This window comes from Thalassophryne amazonica, chromosome 6, assembly GCF_902500255.1.
Source record: "Thalassophryne amazonica chromosome 6, fThaAma1.1, whole genome shotgun sequence".
NCBI classification, from domain to species: Eukaryota; Metazoa; Chordata; class Actinopteri; order Batrachoidiformes; family Batrachoididae; genus Thalassophryne; species Thalassophryne amazonica.
This window is the reverse complement of record NC_047108.1, coordinates 66,072,935-66,094,161: the sequence shown is the minus strand read 5'-3', so window position 1 is coordinate 66,094,161 and position 21,227 is coordinate 66,072,935. Positions and strand designations below refer to the sequence as shown.

At 41.2% G+C, this 21,227-nt stretch overlaps 1 protein-coding gene across 3 annotated transcripts in view; it reads right to left on the bottom strand.

Moving 5' to 3' along the window:
- fam3a (FAM3 metabolism regulating signaling molecule A) overlaps positions 1-21,227 on the bottom strand; it is a 57,409-nt gene that overhangs the window by 3,363 nt on the left and 32,819 nt on the right. For all 3 annotated transcript variants that reach the window (XM_034172363.1, XM_034172361.1, XM_034172364.1), the window contains exon 9: positions 18,657-18,783. In XM_034172363.1, the coding sequence (XP_034028254.1) occupies positions 18,657-18,783 (127 nt within the window). The remainder of the gene's footprint in view (positions 1-18,656; positions 18,784-21,227) is intronic.

The following is a 21,227-nucleotide window of genomic DNA, read 5'->3' as shown; positions in this document are numbered from 1 at the left end:
ATGGATAGAAGAATAACCAGAATGGCAAAGGCTCACCCATTGATCAGCTCCAAGATGATCAAAGACAGTCTGGAGTTACCTGTGAGTGCTGTGACACTTAGAAGACGCCTGTGTGAAGCTAATTTATTTGCAAGAATCCCCCGCAAAGTCCCTCTGATCAATAAAAGGCATGTGCAGAAGAGGTTATAATTTGCCAAAGAACGCATCAACTGGCCTAAAGAGAAATGGAGGAATATTTTGTGGACTGATGAGAGTAAAATTGTTCTTTTTTGGGTCCAAGGGCCGCAGGACAGTTTGTGAGATGACCCCCAAACTCTGAATTCAAGCCACAGTTCACAGTGAAGACAGTGAAGCATGGTGGTGCAAGCATCATGATATGGGCATGTTTCTCCTACTATGGTGTTGGGCCTATATATCGCCTACCAGGTATCATGGATCAGTTTGGATATGTCAAAATACTTGAAGAGGTCATGCTGCCTTATGCTGAAAAGGACATGCCCTTGAAATGGGTGTTTCAACAAGACAATGACTCCAAGCACAGTAGTAAACGAGCAAAATCTTGGTTCCAAACCAACAAAATTAATGCCTAGCAGATGTGAAGAAATCATGAAATCTGTGGTTATACAACTAAATACAGTTTAGTGATTCACAGGATTGCTAAAAAAGCAGTTTGAACATAATAGTTTTGAGTTTTGTAGCGTCACCAGCAGATGTTACTACTATTGTGAACAACCCCTTTTCTACTTTTTTTTTACTAATAGCCCAATTTCATAGCCTTAAGAGTGTGCAAATCATGAATATTTGGTCTTGTTGGATTTGTGAGAATCTACTGAATCTACTGGTACCTTGTTTCCCATGTAACAATAAGAAATATACTCAAAACCTGGATTAATCTTTTTAGTCACATAGCACTACTATTATTCTGAACCATACTGTATAGGCCCAACACCATAATAGGAGAAACATGCCAATATCATGATGCTTGCACCACCATGCTTCACTGTCTTCACTGTGAACTGTGGCTTGAATTCAGAGTTTGGGGGTCGTCTCACAAACTGTCTGCGGCCCTTGGACCCAAAAAGAACAATGTTACTCTCATCAGTCCACAAAAAGTTCACAGGCGTGAAAAAAACTCACGCATGCGCACGAAGGTTCAAGCTTGGCTGATGCAATCACACGTGATTCAAATCCATATGGTTTTTGCAAAAAATAAAAAGGTCAGATACTTTTCTAACAGACCTTGTATACATATATTCTTATCTTATATTATACTTCTATTTGTACCTTTTGTTTTCTTACTTCATCTGTTTGCACTGACAAAGGAGAAGCCTCTCTCCACTGTCATTGCTACATTTTGTATAATGACATTAAAGGGCATTCTATTTTATTCTAAACTCTAAACATTCATACAATTATTAAGAGGCAGTTTTTCTAAGAGTCAGGCAGGTTTCTATTACAGTGTGATTCATGACCCCTCCAGATTTGTCCCCCCCCCCCAAAAAAATTTTTATGGGGTAGATATTTGTTAGAAAGGAACAGAAATCACATTTTGCAATCCTTGATAGGGTCCGGCTTCTTTTTTTTTTAGTGGGGTCCTAGAAATTTGGGGTCAAAATGAGCCAAAATGGCAAAATCACAAATTTTGGTTTTCGAATGCTCATATTTCTGTGCACTATGAGTGAGCCAAATTATTTTCATTAGAGTTAGTCTATTGGGTATAGTTAATTACGTTATGTTTGTATGTTAATTTACTGTGTTAATGTACGAGGTCTGTTAGAAAGTATCAGTCCTTTTTATTTTTTTCAAAACCTGATGGATTTGAATCACGTGTGCTTGCGTGAGCAAACCTTGAACCTTCGTGCACATGCGTGAATTTTTTTCCCGGCTGTCGATTGCGTCAGTTCCTGGTAAGCAGCCTTTGTGCGAGGAGTGTGTGAGCGCGCTGGGCGGATTTTTATTACAAAGAAAATGACGGAACGATTGGAGCAGCGCTACTGCATCAAATTTTGCCAGAAACTGGACGACAGCCAGGTGGAAACCATTCGGAAGATTCAGACGGCTTTTGGAGATGATGCAATGAGCATCACACGGATAAGGAGTGGTACAACCGGTTTAAAGACGGCCGCGTTAACGGTGGAGAGCGAGCCACGCTCCGGTCGGCCATCAACATGCCGAAATGACGAGATCATTCCCCAAAGTGAACGCTGTGGTGATGCGGGACCGTCGTGTGACTATCCGAGAAATGATGGAAGAGGTGGACATCACACTTTTTCAGCACATTCCATTGTGACAGAAGATTGGGCATGAAAAGAGTTGCAGCTAAATTTGTGCCGAAGTTGCTGACGGCAGAGCAAAAGCAACTTCGTGTTTGAAGCCTCACAGGACATGCTGGACTCACAAGAGTGAATCCAACTTCATGGACACCATAATTACTGGTGATGAGTCCTGGTGTATGGGTACGACCCGGAAACCAAATTCCAGTCGTCACAGTGGAAGCATTCCACGTCACCAAGACCAAAGAAGACTCGCCAAGTGCACAGCAACGTTAAGGTGATGCTGACTGTTTTCTTTGACTCCCGTGGTGTGGTACACCACAAGTACACACCACAGGGGCAAACAATCACCAAGGAGTACTACAGGGATGTCCTCCGTCACCTACGTAATGCTGTGTGGCACAAGAGACCGGAGTTGTGGGCCACAGGAAATTGGCGCATCCATCACGACAATGCTCCAGCACATTCATCGCACTTAATTCAGACTTTTTTGACGAAAAACCAGACTCCGGTGGTTCAACAGGCTCCTTACTGTCCTGATATGGCCCCTTGTGACTTTTGGCTGTTCCACAAACTCAAGATGCAAGGAACGAGATTTGAGACAAGAGAGGACATTATGGCTGCAACGACAGCGGAGCTGAACTCCATTTCAAAAGAGGCTTTTTCGGAATGCTTCCAACAGTGGCGGCGCCACTGGGAGAAGTGTATGGAGTCCCAAGGAGACTACTTTGAGAGTGATTAGGTTTCCAACACTCCAGGTATTCCAGTTTTTTTTTCTCCCAGCCAAAGGTCTGATACTTTTCTAACAGACCTCGTATTTATAAATTGTTTAGGTTCTTCTTATCATATACACACTATTAATATTATCAGTATTATGTTGTTTATTTTATTATTAGTTCTATTTTGTCATTTGATTTTTAATGGACCACAATGGAAATAAGTGTTTTCACTTTCTTGTGTCATCCATCTATTTTTAATGTATTTACAATTATATTACCGTATTTTCCGCACCATAAGGTGCACCTAAAAGCCTTAAATTTTCACAAAAATCGGCCGTGCGCCCTATAATCCGGTGCGCCTTATGTGCGCACCGAATTCCAAAATCTGTAAAAACGACTGATGATGTTGTCCTTGACCGTCGGAATATCAGACCATTTCCTGCTGACACAGAGACGTAATACGTAAAGTACGTACGGTGGCAGCGTAGAGTACGGGGAGAAAATGAGTGAGTGGCTTTGAGAAGTGTATATAAAGAGACCGGATTGTTTTTTTCCACGCATCACCGTCCCTGTTGATCTGCAACTCCATGCGTGCCCATCTCACTGCTACGGTGAAAAACCACGTCAAGAAAACTAATTCGGAGCTTGCCGTCATTCCGGGAGGACTAACAAAAGAACTCCAACCACTGGACATTGGTGTAAACGGGGCATTCAAAGTGAAGTTGCGAGCGAGTTATGCCACCATATGTGAATGGATTGTGGATGCCTGGGCTCAGGTTTCTGCTTTAACTGTTGTCCGAGCTTTCGCGAAAGCCGGCATCATTGCTGAACAGCCACCTGGCAATGAGACTGACTCCGACGATGATGAGAGGGAAGATGAGCGGGAACCTGGCGTGTTTGATGGCAAAATTGCCCAGCTGTTCAATTCAGACACAGAAGATGAGGACTTCGATGGATTTGTGACAGAACCATAATAAAAAATAATGTGAGTATTGTTAAATACCGGTAGTTCAAAGTCGTTAAAAAGTTCAAATAAACTCACTGTTTTGCTTGCGTGACATTTTTTTTTGTAGACTATATGTTTTAGCATGCACCTTATAATGAGGTGCGCCTTATGTAAGGGTTAAGTACCCGCTAATTGAGGGCGCGTCTTATAATCCGGTGCGCCTTATGGTGCGGAAAATACGGTATGTACTTACATTGAGCTTACTAAATAACCCACATTTTCAAGCTGTGTAATAATTCATTTAGTTTTATTGAGTTTCATCATCATGACATTAAATTATTTTCATGATTACACGTCTTAAAACAGTTCAGGTTATATGATCGGTTGATTTCACTGTCCATTCGCAACCAGGAGCACAGAGCGCCTTTGTTTTTTTATTTCTCCTTTTCATTTTGTGACAACCAATCAGCCAAACCAAACAGCTTTTAGAGGGCTGTGTCACCTCTAGCTACGGGGTGAACCCAGCCTCCTCACAAAGATAAAAGTTTCTGTCCCCTCCTTGCTCTCAGACACTTCTTGGATCACTCTAAAGCCCCTTTCACACCGGGGCTTCTCCCAGTTGCTTCCTGTTGCGTCATGATGACGCAGGAATATCTGCGTCAGGTGCGCGCAGCAGAGGGCAGAGAGGAGGTGAGGATGCAGCCTGCAGGTTCTCTGCACAGAGAAGTCAGAGTGCACAGTTTGGCTGCAGCCAGACTGCGCACTCTGGCTTCTCTTCTAGTTTATATTTGTTCTTGTGCTGAGCTGTAGGTCTGCGCTCTGAGTTGTTATAGTTTATCTTTCCTCTTTTGACCGTGAGATATTCTGAACTTCACACGGTTGTATACGTTTCTTTTATTTCTGTTTAGCACTCTTCTGGTTATTAATTGTATCTACTCTGAACGTTATTTAACTATAGTCCTGTTGTAATTCGCTAGCAGTTAGCATTCACTAGCGTTTAGCTTTTGCTAGCTAGGTCGACTCCTCTGTTCCCACCCCTCGTTATTTTTATAGCGGGTTCTTTTTACCTGGTTAATACTTCTGTTAGTTCTTCAGTCGAACTGAAGTAATTATTTTACTCCTGTGTAAATCTGTAAATCTTAGGAGAGGCGAGCATGTTCGCTAGCAGTTAGCTTACGTTAGCGACTTCGGATCCTCGTTTTCATTTTTTCATTTCGTGTTTTTATATACTTCTGCTCGTTAACTGTTAGTGTAACTGCTGTGAACTTCAGCTTAGTACTTTACTCTTGTGTTAACCTTAGGAGTGGTATATATATATTTACTGTTCCTACATTTCTAATACTTCTGCTACTCTTTCAGTGTAACCGCTGTGAACTTTAATTCATTTATTTGTGTCTGTGTGAGCCTTAGGAGTGGTTAGCTTATCCATTATTGGTCAGCTTGTGCTTGCTTGGCTATACTTTTGAATTTCCTAGTGCACAAAGTACACTACTTTACACCCTCCATAAATCCTACGTGATGTTGGAAGATAGGGTGGCTCTCCTACAGAGCCGTGTCGTAAGTTAGAGCAGCTTCTTAGCGCAGTGGAGTTAGATGTTACGGGCACTCCAGATGAGGTTAGTGCTGGGCCGGCTAGTGAGCCCATTAGCATCAGCCTAGAAACGCCGGCTGTGGAGGACGGTTTTCGGACTGTGGCGAGGCGGAGGAAGCCCCGTAGGGCTTGGTGCCCAGTTGTGGCACCCTGATCACACTCGCCACAGCGAACTGTGAATCGGTTCTCTCCCTTGGATTTACCTGATGTGAATTCTCCGAGCCCACAAGTGACTTCCACTCCTATCTCCAGGCCGAAACACTGGACTTTAGTGACAGGGGATTCTATCACCCACAAAGTCAGGTTACAGACGCCGGCTGGCGTTAAATGTATTCCTGGGGCCAGAGCTCCCGACATTGCATCCCATCTTAGGGTGCTGACATTGCAGAAGGGAAGACAGACTAAGGAACACGACATGAGATATAGTCACATAGTTATTCACATCAGTACCAATGATATCAGGATGAAGCACTCAGAGGTCACAAAAATGGACATAGAGAGGACTTGTGACCTTGCAAGAAAGATGTGTCGGCATCGATTAATAGTCTCTGGTCCCCTCCCCTCCTGCGGTACTGATGAGGCGTTTAGCAGGATGACATCATTAAATAGGTGGCTGGCGCAGTTTTGTCAACAGCAAGGCTTTAACTTTATTGATAACTGGCCTTCGTTCTGGGGCCGTCGTGGCCTGCTGATGCCGGACAGCCTCCACCCTACTGGGGAAGGCGCCGCCATCTTGTCTGCGAACATAGATAGAGCTCTATAGGAAGGGTAAAATTAGGAAGCTACAGCAGGCCACGGAGCAGGTGATTAGAGACCCTGCAAGGCTTATGACAAATGTGGGTGTGGAATCCATTAGCTTAGTGGGGAAATTAGTGCAGAAAATCCACTATGGTGATAGTGCAGTTTATCTGCCAGGGAGGGAAATTCAACAAGTTGAGACTGTGGCCTGCTCCCGTAGACATGTCCATAAAAATCATAGAGGAATATGCTTTGCAAACTTAATACCCATATTGGATCATGTTGAAACTGAGGATGGCCCAGTGGTTGTTCCAGTAACAGCAAAGATTTCGTGTCTGCTACCTACAACGTACGTGGAATGTCTCAAACCTAAACCTACTTCTAGGCATCTTATATATGCTACTCTGAAACCACCCCTAAACCCAAACAGTTCAACTGTCAACCCCACTGAGGTCTTTAGACTGGGTCTCATTAACATAAGATCACTGTCCTCAAAAACATTGCTGATTAATGATTTAATTATTGATCATCACTTAGATATGATTGGGTTATGTGAAACCTGGCTTAAACCTACAGCTGTCCTCCCCTTAAATGAAGCTTGCCCACCAGCATATACATTTAGTCACGTCGCTCGTGATGCGAAGCAAGGCGGGGGTGTTGCTCTCATTTATAAATCTAGGTTTAGCTTATTAGTTGTTGGGGGTCACAAATATAACTTGTATGAGCATCTGATTCTCGGCTCCGCTCAGGATATTACGCATTGCCAAGGTCAGAAGCATAAAAATCAGTCGTATTACTTTGTCACTGTATATATGCCTCCTGGCCCATATTCTGAATTCTTAGATGAATTTGGTGTGTTCATCTCGAACTTGTCAACTAGTACAGATACCATTCTGATCATTGGTGACTTTAAAGTTCATAAAAATAAGCCTTCTGATCCCCTCTGCAAATCATTTACGGAAATTGTGAATGCATTAGAATTTCAGCAATGCATTCGGGATTTGACACACATTAGTGGAAATACCCTGGATCTGGTTCTCGGACATGGTATTGCTGTCACGAATATTGACATCATGCCTCTTACATCAGTGTTCTTTGATCACTCACTTATTAAGTTTACAGTTTTGCTGCCGTGTTTAGTGGAACAACAACCTTATTCATCACTGCACTGCATTTAATCTATTATTAGACTCTATTGGCTTTGCTCAAAATGTAAATGAGTCCACCCACCACTTTAATCATATCTTAGATCTTGTTCTGACTTATGGTATGGAAATAGAAGACTTAACAGTATTCCCTGAAAACTCCCTTCTGTCTGATCATTTCTTAATAACATTTACATTTACTCTGATGGACTACCCAGCAGTGGGGAATAAGTTTCATTACACTAGAAGTCTTTCAGAAAGCGCTGTAACTAGGTTTAAGGATATGCTTCCTTCTTTATGTTCTCTAATGCCATATACCAACACAGTGCAGAGTAGCTACCTAAACTCTGTAAGTGAGATAGAGTATCTCGTCAATAGTTTTACATCCTCATTGAAGACAACTTTGGATGCTGTAGCTCCTCTGAAAAAGAGAGCTTTAAATCAGAAGTGCCTGACTCCGTGGTATAACTCACAAACTCGTAGCTTAAAGCAGATAACCCGTAAGTTGGAGAGGAAATGGCGTCTCACTAATTTAGAAGACCTTCACTTAGCCTGGAAAAAGAGTCTGTTGCTCTATAAAAAAGCCCTCCGTAAAGCTAGGACATCTTTCTACTCATTAATAATTGAAGAAAATAAGAACCACCCCAGGTTTCTTTTCAGCACTGTAGCCAGGCTGACAAAGAGTCAGAGCTCTATTGAGCTGAGTATTCCATTAACTTTAACTAGTAATGACTTCATGACTTTCTTTGCTAACAAAATTTATACTATTAGAGAAAAAATTACTCATAACCATCCCAAAGACGTATCGTTATCTTTGGCTGCTTTCAGTGATGCCGGTATTTGGTTAGACTCTTTCTCTCCGATTGTCCTGTCTGAGTTATTTTCATTAGTTACTTCATCCAAACCATCAACATGTTTATTAGACCCCATTCCTACCAGGCTGCTCAAGGAAGCCCTACCATTATTTAATGCTTCGATCTTAAATATGATCAATCTATCTTTGTTAGTTGGCTATGTACCACAGGCTTTTAAGGTGGCAGTAATTAAACCATTACTTAAAAAGCCATCACTTGACCCAGCTATCTTAGCTAATTATAGGCCAATCTCCAACCTTCCTTTTCTCTCACAAATTCTTGAAAGGGTAGTTGTAAAACAGTTAACTGATCATCTGCAGAGGAATGGTCTATTTGAAGAGTTTCAGTCAGGTTTTAGAATTCATCATAGTACAGAAGCAGCATTAGTGGAGGTTACAAATGATCTTCTTATGGCCTCGGACAGTGGACTCCTCTCTGTGCTTGTTCTGTTAGACCTCAGTGCTGCTTTTGATACTGTTGACCATAAAATTTTATTACAGAGATTAGAGCATGCCATAGGTATTAAAGGCACTGCGCTGCGGTGGTTTGAATCATATTTGTCTAATAGATTACAATTTGTTCATGTAAATGGAGAATCTTCTTCACAGACTAAAGTTAATTATGGAGTTCCACAAGGTTCTGTGCTAGGACCAATTTTATTCACTTTACACATGCTTCCCTTAGGCAGTATTATTAGACGGTATTGCTTAAATTTTCATTGTTACGCAGATGATACCCAGCTTTATCTATCCATGAAGCCAGAGGACACACACCAATTAGCTAAACTGCAGGATTGTCTTACAGACATAAAGACATGGATGACCTCTAATTTCCTGCTTTTAAACTCATAAAACTGAAGTTATTGTACTTGGCCCCACAAATCTTAGAAACATGGTGTCTAACCAGATCCTTACTCTGGATGGCATTACCCTGACCTCTAGTAATACTGTGAGAAATCTCGGAGTCATTTTTGATCAGGATATGTCATTCAAAGTGCATATTAAACAAATATGTAGGACTGCTTTTTTGCATTTACGCAATATCTCTAAAATTAGAAAGGTCTTGTCTCAGAGTGATGCTGAAAAACTAATTCATGCATTTATTTCCTCTAGGCTGGACTATTGTAATTCATTATTATCAGGTTGTCCTAAAAGTTCCCTAAAAAGCCTTCAGTTAATTCAAAATGCTGCAGCTAGAGTACTAACGGGGACTAGAAGGAGAGAGCATATCTCACCCATATTGGCCTCTCTTCATTGGCTTCCTGTTAATTCTAGAATAGAATTTAAAATTTTTCTTCTTACTTATAAGGTTTTGAATAATCAGGTCCCATCTTATCTTAGGGACCTCGTAGTACCATATCACCCGAATAGAGCGCTTCGCTCTCAGACTGCAGGCTTACTTGTAGTTCCTAGGGTTTGTAAGAGTAGAATGGGAGGCAGAGCATTCAGCTTTCAGGCTCCTCTCCTGTGAAACCAGCTCCCAATGCAGATCAGGGAGACAGACACCCTCTCTACTTTTAAGATTAGGCTTAAAACTTTCCTTTTTGCTAAAGCTTATAGTTAGGGCTGGATCAGGTGACCCTGAACCATCCCTTAGTTATGCTGCTATAGACGTAGACTGCTGGGGGGTTCCCATGATGCACTGTTTCTTTCTCTTTTTGCTCTGTATGCACCACTCTGCATTTAATCATTAGTGATCGATCTCTGCTCCCCTCCACGGCATGTCTTTTTCCTGGTTCTCTCCCTCAGCCCCAACCAGTCCCAGCAGAAGACTGCCCCTCCCTGAGCCTGGTTCTGCTGGAGGTTTCTTCCTGTTAAAAAGGAGTTTTTCCTTCCCACTGTCACCAATGCTTGCTCACAGGGGGTCGTTTTGACCGTTGGGATTTTTACGTAATTATTGTATGGCCTTGCCTTACAATATAAAGCACCTTGGGGCAACTGTTTGTTGTGATTTGGCGCTATATAAATAAAATTGATTGATTGATTGATTGATTAGTGTTGTAACTATGCACTAGCTTTAAGATACAGTACAGATCATGACACAGCTATCACTATTCGATACATATATCACTCACTCATGCTCATCTTCATCGTCTTACCCAGGATTTGGTGCTATATAAAAAAAAATTGATTGATTGATTGATTGATCACTGCAGCGATGCATCAACTCCTCAATTAAGACTGAACTAGAAGCTAGACTGCCTGATGTCAGCCTCACTTTTGACAAATACCCAGTCAGTAGACTGACTTGGCGCGTTCATCTCTAGTCTTTCAACTAGTGTAGACAACATTTTGATTATTGGTGACTTTAACATTCATATCAATAAGCCCTCTGATCCCCTTGGTAAATCATTTATGGAAATCATGGATGCACTAGGATTTCGGCAGTTCATTCATAGTTCAAGGCATATCAGTGGTAATACTCTGGATTTGGTTCTTGCACGTGGCCTTGCTGTCACAAATATTGACATCCTGCCTCTTGCATCAGTGGTCTCTGACCACTCGCTTATTAGGTTTACAATTACGCTGCAGCGTTTAGTGGAGCAACAACCTTGCCTATCATTGCGGCAACATATTAAACCTTCAACTTTGACTGAACTCGAAGCAAGACTTAACAGAAATCTTAACTTCAAGCTTGATAAATTTTCAGTCGGTGGACAGTCTTGCGGATAGCCTGAATTTAGTGCTAAAAACCACACTTGATAAGATTGCGCCTCCTCTATTAAGGCCATGCCTTCCCACGGCACAGACACCTTGGTTCAGCAGTTATTTGTGTGACCTTAGGCAGAAGGCTAGAGGGTTGGAACGGAAATGGCGTAGTTCCAAACTAGAGGTGTTCCACCTTGCGTGGCGTGAAGCTATTTTAGATTACAAGCATGCTTTATTGGCTACGAAGCAGACCTATTACTCTGAATTGATCAACAAAAACAAGCATAACTCAAAGTTTTTGTTTGATACGGTGGCATTTCTTATTCATGGACAGCTACCTGTTGGTCGTTCTCCTTTTTCAGCACTGGACTTTCTGGACTATTTCGAAAAGAAAATAGAATATATTAGGTTGAGCACATCTCAGCATACTTTGGTCTAGTCACTGTATCCAGCTACTGAGCTGGGGACTACCACTGAGGTGCTACCTAGATTCACGGAATTTAATAGTATCTCACTAGGTGTGCTGACGAAACTCGTGATGTCTACTAAAAGCACAACTTGTTTATTTGATCCTATACCAACAAAATTGTTTAAAAATCTTTGGCCCATTCTTGGGCCGACTATGCTGGGAATTGTTAACCTTTCTCTAAACTCTGAATCTGTTCCAAATTGTTTTAAATCTGCAGTGGTTAAACCACTACTCAAGAAATCTAATCTTGATCCTGGTGTATTGAAAAATTATAGGCCGATATCAAATCTATCATTCTGCTCTAAAATTCTGGAAAAGGTGGTTTCACGGCAGATTGTGGACTATCTTACTGAGAATGACCTTTTTGAGCCACTGCAGTCTGCTTTTAGAAGACATCACTCCACAGAAACAGCACCTATTAAAGAAGTTAATGATCTTCTGCGAGCAATGGACTCAGATACTACTACAGTATTGGTATTGCTGGATCTCAGTGCTGCGTTTGACAGTTGATCATCATATTCTACTTGATAGGCTAGAAAACTGTTTCAGGATTACTGGAACTACTCTTGTGTGACTGACATCTTATCTGTCTGGTCGTTCCCACTGTGTTTTGTGCAACGACACTACCTCTGACTTTAGGGGCATGAAGTTTGGGGTTCCGCAGGGATCCGTTCTGGGTCCCCTGCTTTTTTCCCCTGTATATGGCACCCCTTGGGAACATTTTGTGGCGTTTTGGGGTTGCTTTTCATTGCTATGTTGATGACACTCAGTTGTATATGCCAATAGCTGCTGGAAATCCTGTCCACATAAGATCTTTACAGGACTGTCTCGCAGCAGTGAGAAGCTGGATGTCTAGCAACTTTCTACTTTTGAAATCTGATAAGACTGAAATGATGGTTCTTGGTCCAGCAAGACATTGGCAATTTGATCAGCTAGCGCTTAGCCTAGATTCATGTGTAATACATCATACTGACAAAGTGAGGAACCTTGGGGTAATTTTTGATCCTATGTTGTCCTTTGACCTCCACATTAGGGACATTACGAGGACTGCTTTCTTTCATCTAAGAAATATAGCAAAGATTCATCCCATCCTGTCTATGGCTGATGCTGAGACTCTGATTCATGCATTTGTCTCTTCTAGATTGGACTATTGTAATGCTTTGTTTTCTGGTTTACCACAGTCCAGCATCAGGGGTCTTCAACTGGTTCAAAATGCTGCTGCCAGACTTCTGACACGAAGCAGAAGGTTTGATCATATTATGCCTGTTCTGGAATCCCTTCACTGGCTTCCGGTCTACTTGAGATCGGATTTTAAGGTGTTACTACTGGCCTATAAAATTGTTCACGGACTGGCGCCCACCTATCTGGCTGGCCTGGTTGAGTCCTATGTGCCGGCAAGGGCTCTGCGTTCACAAGGTGCAGGACTATTGTGTGTCCCGAGGGTGAAGAAAAGGTCAGCGGGTTACAGAGCTTTTTATCACCGCGCCCCAGCTCTGTGGAATGATCTGCCTGCGCTAATACGACAGTCGGACTCTGTGGAGACTTTTAAAGCCAGGTTGAAGACACATCTGTTCACCATGTTTTATCATTAGTATTTTATATGATTGTGTGTCTTTTTTTATTCGTTTTATTTATTTTACTTCTTTTACCGTTTATGGTTAAAAAAAATTTTTTATTGTGTTTTAATCTTATTTCATTTTATTCTGCTTTTAAATGTTTGTGAAGCGCCTTGAGGCGATTACTCGTGATTTGGAGCTATATAAATTAATAAATTATTATTATTTCAAATCAGTGCTCAAAACGACACTCGACATGATTGCACCACCTGTGTTGAAACCGTGCTCCCCCAAATCACAGTTACCTTGGTTCAATGATTACCTGCGTGACCTCAAGCATAAAGCAAGAGGTCTAGAATGGAAATGGTGTCGCTCAAAATTAAAAGTATTCCACCTCGCGTGGCATGATGCTATCTTAGACTATAAGCATGCATTATTGGCTACAAAGCGGACCTATTACTCTGATTTGATCAACAAAAACAAGCATAACTCAAAGTTCTTGTTTGACATGGTGGCAACACTTATTCATGGACAACCACCCGTAGCTCGCTCTCCTTTTACAGCACAAGATATCCTAGATTACTTTGAGAAGAAAATAGATGACATTAGGTTCAACATATCCCAGCATGCCTTAACCCAGCCACTACACTCTGCTATTGAGGTGGGCGCCACTACTGAGGTATTACCTAGATTTACAGAATTTGATAGTATCTCTCTAGACATGCTGACGAAACTCGTAACGTCAACAAAAAGCACACCCTGTTTATTTGATCCTATACCAACAAAACTGTTTAAGGACCTGTGGCCCACTCGGGCTGATTGTGCTGGAAATTATTAATCTTTCTTTAACTTCTGGATCTGTTCCTAAACGTTTCAAATCTGCAGTGATTAAACCATTACTTAAGAAACCTAATCTTGACCCTAGTGTATTGAAAAACTATCGGCCGATATCAAATCTATCATTTTGCTCTAAAATTCTGGAAAAAGTGGTGTCACGACAGCTCGTAGACTATCTTACTGAGAGTAATCACTTTGAGCCACTGCAGTCTGCTTTTAGAAAATATCATTCCACAGAGACGGCTCTCACTAAAGTGGTGATTGATCTGCTTACAATGGACTCAGACACCACTACGGTTCTGCTGCTGTTAGATCTCAGTGCTGTATTTGATACAGTGGATCATCATATTCTACTTGATAGGCTGGAAAATCATTTAGGGATTACTGGGAGTGCCCTTGCATGGCTGACGTCATACTTGACCAGTCGTTTTCACTGTGTTTTGTACAGTAACACTACCTCTAACCTTAGTGACATGAAATTTGGGGTTTCTCAGGGGTCTGTCTTAGGCCCCCTGCTTTTCTCCCTTTATATGGCACCCCTTGGGCACATATTGTGGCGTTTTGGGATTACCTTTCACTGCTATGCAGATGATACTCAGTTATATATGCCGATAACTGCTGGTAATCTCGTTCACATAAAATCTTTAGAAGATTGCCTTGCAGCAGTGAGAAGTTAGATGTCTAGAAACTTCCTACTTTTAAACTCTGAAAAGACTGAAATGATGGTTCTTGGTCCAGTGAGACATTGGCATCAATTTGACCAGTTAACACTCAGCCTAGGCTCGTGTGTCATACATCACACTGACCAAGTGAGGAACCTTGGGGTAATTTTTGATCCTTCGTTGTCCTTTGGCCTCCATATTAGAAATATTACTAGGACTGCTTTCTTCCACCTGTGAAATATAGCGAAGATTCGTCCTATCCTGTCTATGGCTGATGCTGAGACCCTGATCCATGCGTTCATCTCTTCTAGATTGGACTACTGCAATGTTCTATTTTCTGGTTTACCGCAGTCTAGCATTAGGACTCTCCAACTGGTTCAAAATGCTGCAGCCAGACTTTTGACACGAAGCAGAAAGTTCGACCACATTACACCCATTTTGGTGTCTCTTCACTGGCTTCCTGTCCCAGTGAGATCAGATTTTAAGGTTCTGCTACTAACCTATAAAATTATTCATGGACTGGCACCTCCCTACCTAGCTAGCTGACCTAATTAAACCTTACGTACCGGCCCAGGCTTTACATTCTCAGGGTGCAGGACTACTTTGTGTCCCTAAGGTGAATAAAAAGTCTGCGGGTCACAGAGCTTTCTCTTATCATGCCCCTGTTCTGTGGAATGGTCTCCCTGCGTCAATAAATCAATCAGATTCTGTGGAGACTTTCAAGTCCAGACTTAAGACACACTTATTTTCCCTTTCATATGGCTAGCATACTGGTAGTTTTGCTTTACACTTTTTACTCTTTTAATTCATATTATTAGTAATTGGAGCGGGCCGCGGCCTCAACTTCACCTAAATTCTGTGTCTTTTAGTGAAGCTTAGGGCTAGTGGCCGGCGATCACCTTAGTATTTCTTCTGTTTTTCTTGTTGATTAATGCTGGCAAATTATACAGTTTTTTTGTCTTTCTGATGCCTGATTCTGTTTTTTCTCTGTTTAAGGTGCAGCTCCATCCAGAGATGAGAGTTGTGATTGTGTTGGTGATCCTCCTGTCCTGTGCACCAACAGCAATTCTTGTATATTTGTCTGTGAATTGTTCTGTAATTTATGTTTGTAGCATGGCCCAAGCAGAGGGTCACCCTTTGAGTCTGGTCTGCTTGAGATTTCTTCCTCAGAGGGAGTTTTTCCTGACCACTGTTGCTCTGGGGGGTTGATAAGGTTAGACCTTACCTGTGTGAAGCGCCTTGAGGGAACTCTGTTGTGATTTGGCGCTATATAAAGGAAAATAAATTGAAATAATAAAAATTGAAGAAGCTGCAGCTGCTTCACAGTGGCTCTCTTCACCAGACAGCTCTACACAGAGAAGGAGCTGCAGCTTCGGGAACAATGGAACACAGCAGGAATCATAAATTGGTGTTGGGTAACGTTGTCTTGTGAGTGTGTGGCTTCCAGTCACGCTGAGTACCGTCCTGTTGCTCTGACTTGTGCTGAAACCACTTAATTCTGTGTCAAGCAGAGGACGCAAAAAAAATTAAACATGTTTCATTTTTGTTTGCGGCCCTCACGCTGTTGTGGCGCCGAGCTGCATCGTCTCGGCAGTAGGTTGCTTCCACGCGGCGTCGACATGACGCCTCCAGGAAATTTTAGGCTAAGTTGAGGGCTTTGAGTTGCTACGCAGATATGGGCTCAGGTTTACAAGTCACTGTTGTAAATAGCCCATAGTCACAACAAGTGGTGGGCACAGCTAACCAAAAAGCTTTGATAACAGATAATCAGCTAACTGAAAAGTTATCTTTTATAAAGCTAAACCAATATGCCAACCAAAAATTTATCGGAAGCTACAGACAACCGATAACTTCCAGTACTGTCTCCGGTACACTTACAACTACTAACAAGCTGATTTTGAGTTTTAACATCAAAAGTGACTATAGACCCAAACAATGAGTCAACACTTCTGTCTTTGTGCCCTGCCCTCTGCTGGAAGCTCCTGTTTACTACATAGCTTCCAACAGCGAAGCAGTTGAGAGGAGAAGTGAAGCTCAACTCTCTACTCAATAACAGCATCACCGTGAGGCAGTCTTGGAAAATAAAGCAGTGCTGACTTATGGTTTGGTTTATAAATAAAATTAATACTGACAGAATAAATCCATTAATGTCAATTCTGTCATTTGTACAAAGTTAAAATTTAACACACATCTTTTAATGTTGAATAATGCACTAATTCTGAAGTTTTGTAACAAACACAGACAGATGCCAAAGGGATTATGGGTAAAATGTGCCTCCGCTAACACTGATTGGTTGACTCATTCATTCTATGTAAACCAACACTTTAATATGAGGTGTGTCGTGTGTTGGTGTTTATAGATAAATGTGCTTTATTTTTTTTAAATGTAACTGTCTGATATAACCAGTGTCAAAATAAATAGAACACTGCCATGTACTGGTGTCCAGATGCTCAGTACTTAAGCTGGGCTTACACTGTGTGAGTTTTGGCCCTTTTTCAGCCGATTTTTCACTAGTGCGAGAATTTTTTGGATCGCGCCGAGTTTCAGCTTAATCGCACGTCCTGCATTGTGGAGTATACATGGAGTAACGAGCTGCATTTAACCTCTCACAACCATCTCCCGATTGGCAATTGTATGGTTGGATGAAAATCAAACCTGTTTGATATTCTGGTCGGCATCTGTGAGGGTATCCCGCTGAAGCACTACAAGCATCCAACCTCTCGCACTGTGCATGTGCAAACACCGACGTGGAACTGGAAATCATCTCTTTGGGAGACCAGCTTCTGTTTCTTTTCCCCCCTTCTTCAACTCATGTATAGTCTTGTATTTTTTTTTTTGTTAAAACTTTGATGTCTCCCATCTAGAGTTTTTGTAAAAAATAAGACATGTAAATAAAGTAAAAAAATAAAAAAGCTTCTGTTTACGTTTTGTTCTGGAAACACGAGTCCGACGTGGTTTTTGAACGTACAATGTGAGCAGATAGATCGCATCAGAGCATTGGGCCGTATAGTGTGAGAACATAAACTGTGCGCTCTGAACTTTTACACCGTGCGGTTTTGTCATACAGTTTGAGCTAGAGCCGGATACAATGATTGAAAATATTGTACAATATCTGCCCAGCTTTAGGGCGAATACTGCCATGAACACTACTGGCCAGTAGATGGCAGTAGAGACCGTGAAATCTTGCCAAAGCAAAATTCCAGATAATCCCTGTCTGCTACGTTTAAGATGCGTGGAATTAAATAAACGCAAACTGAATTTCAGACATCTTATATATATTACTCTGGACCAAAAACGACAGTGTTTGACATAAGCAGGACTCTGAATAGCAAACAGGAATCGATTGCAATGATTCCAATTGAAAATAATGGAGACGCAACCTGAGCTTCTTCTGGCATTTTTACATAAAACAAACAATAACGTCTATAAACCCAGAGAATATATTCACAAGAGTTTTAGGCACAATATACAAAGAGTTTAATGCTGTTGTCCGTGTGGAACCTGATCAGAGTGTCTTAAATGCATTTCTTCTGTCGTGAATGTACTGAGATACCCACAATGCACTGGGCACAGCATGTCCACACTAAAACCTTCAATATTAGTGCATTACTTTAAAACTAAAACATATATCTGATATTTTCACTTCATAAAACTTCAGAAGTGATATTAATTTAAATAACTTGTCCAAAATTAGTATGGTTAAAGTTTTAACCATAAGTTAAAACTGTATGCCTCTGGATGGCTTGGGTGATACTGCCAGCGAAACAGTATGGGGTCAAAAGAAATGAGCTTTTTTCTTTTCTGTGACTAGTTCTCCTTTGCCTGTAGAGGATAGAGCAGTTTCTTTTAGAACCTGCTCTCCTCTGTTTACAGAGGATAGAACCTCGCATCTACTACAACACTTAACAGGTAGGTACTCAACTGAATTTAGATTTTATAAATGTTTGTAACTATTCAGCTTTGTTTACCACGTCTGCAAAAATTAGCGGTCTAAAACTTATTGGTCTAAAACTTATCGGAAAATAATTAGTCCGATAATTGTTTTCAAAGTTATCTGAAAAGCTAATCCGATAATGAAAACATTATCTTCGATAATTAGCGGTTAGCAGATTAGCGGAACTGTGCCCACCACTGGTCACAACAAACAGGTTGCCATTTCATAAAACAACTGTGTGCTGTAAATTTAGGAGTTAGTGTTGTTTAACAATAGAAACATACCTGCTCAAAGGGACTCTTATTCTCTATGCCCTTGGCTCCAACAAACACCCAGCTGTCCCTGAAGGCCAGTTCCTTCACTGCTGTGCTGCCAAGCTCTTCAAACAGTCGCCGTGACTCGTCATTCATCCTGTTGTAAATTAAAATAAGGTAACAGTTTAATTATGTGGATTGGCTGATCCACAGGAAATACTCGGTATACTCATTAAAATATAATGCTTACAATGAATTTTTACTTAAGTTGTATGAGGGGCGACTGAGAACTTTTGAGCCTGACCCAGAAAAATTAGGATGTGGTTCTCCATCTTTTGCATTCTGAGAACTAACATTTAACATTGCACCCAGTTAGTCAAAACTTCACACATTCTCAAGAATGTTTTCTCAACATCTGGTGGTAAAATATGTGGTTAATTCTCAACAGGGATCATCTAAGAAAGGTTTTCAATTTCAATTTATTTTCATTTATATAGCGCCAAATCACAACAGAGTTGCCTCAAAGTGCTTCACACAGGTAAGGTCTAACCTTACCAACCCCCAGAGCAACAGTGGTAAAAAACTCCCTCTAAGGAAGAAACCTCAAGCAGACCAGACTCAAAGGGGTGACCCTCTGCTTGGGCCATGTTACAAACAAATTACAGAACAATTCACGGACAAATATACAAGAAATGCTATTGGCGCACAGGACAGGAGGATTGCCAACACGAATACAACTCCCATCTCTGGATGGAGCTGCACCTTAAACAGAGAGAAAAAACAGAATCAGGCATCAGAAAGACAAAAAATACTGTATAATTTGCCAGCATTAAACAACAAGGAAAACAGAGAAATACTAAGGTGATCGCTGGCCACTGACCCTAAACGTCACTAAAGGACCCACAATTTAGGTAAAGTTGAGGCCGCAGCCCGCTCCAATTACTAATAAATTAATTAAAAGAGTAAAAAGCGTAAAACAAAACTGTACCAGTATGCTAGCCATATGAAAGGGAAAATAAGTGCGTCTTACAGTAGTGTTCAGAATAACAGTAGTGCTATGTGACTAAAACGATTAATCCAGGTTATGAGTATATTTCTTATTGTTACATGGAAAACAAGGTACCAGTAGATTCAGTAGATTCTCACAAATCCAACAAGACCAAGCATTCATGATATGTACACTCTTAAGGCTATGAAACTGGGCTATTAGTAAAAAAAAAGTAGAAAAGGGGGTGTTCACAATAATAGTAGCATCTGCTGTTGACGCTACAAACTCAAAACCATTATGTTCAAACTGCTTTTTTAGCAATCCTGTGAATCACTAAACTAGTATTTAGTTGTATAAACAAGCTTTTCATGATTTCTTCACATCTGTGAGGCATTAATTTTGATGGTTTGGAAACAAGATTTTGCTCATTTACTAGTGTGCTTGGGGTCATTGTCTTGTTGAAACACCCATTTCAAGGGCATGTCCTTTTCAGCATAAGGCAACATGACCTCTTCAAGTATTTTGACATATCCAAACTGATCCATGATACCTGGTAGGCGATATATAGGCGCAACACCATAGTAGGAGAAACATGCCGATATCATGATGCTTGCACCACCATGCTTCACTGTCTTCACTGTGAACTGTGGCTTGAATTCAGAGTTTGGGGGTCATCTCACAAACTGTCTGCGGCCCTTGGACCCAAAAAGAACAATTTTACTCTCATCAGTCCACAAAATATTCCTCCATTTCTCTTTAGGCCAGTTGATGTGTTCTTTGGCAAATTATAACCTCTTCTGCACATGCCTTTTATTGATCAGAGGGACTTTGCGGGGGATTCTTGCAAATAAATTAGCTTCACACAGGTGTCTTCTAACTGTCACAGCACTTACAGGTAACTCCAGACTGTCTTTGATCATCCTGGAGCTGATCAGTGGGTGAGCCTTTGCCATTCTGGTGATTCTTCTATCCATTTTGATTGTTGTTTTCCATTTTCTTCCATGTGTCTCTTGTTTTTTTTGGTCCATTTTAAAGCAATGGTGATCATTGTAGATGAACAGCCTATAATTTTTTGCACCTGCGTATAAGTTTTCCCTTCTCCAATCAACTTTTTAATCAAACTATGCTGTTCTTCTGAACAATGTCTTGAACGTCCCATTTTCCTCAGGCTTTCAAAGAGAAAAGCATGTTCAACAGGTGCTGGCTTCATCCTTAAATTGGAGACACCTGATTCACACCTGTTTGTTCCACAAAATTGACGAACTCACTGACTGAATGCCACACTACTATTATTGTGAACACCCCCTTTTCTACTTTTTTTTTTTAACAAATAAACCAATTTCATAGCCTTAAGAGTGTGCATATCATGAATGCTTGGTCTTGTTGGATTTTGTGAGAATCTACTGGTACCTTGTTTCCCATGTAACAATAAGAAATATTCTCGAAACCTGGATTAATCTTTTTAGTCACATAGCACTACTATTATTCTGAACACTATTGTAAGTCTGGACTTGAAAATCTCCACAGAAACTGACTGTTTCATTGACGCAGGGAGATCATTCCACTCTGTGACCCGCAGACTTCTTATTCACCTTAGGGACACAAAGTAGCCC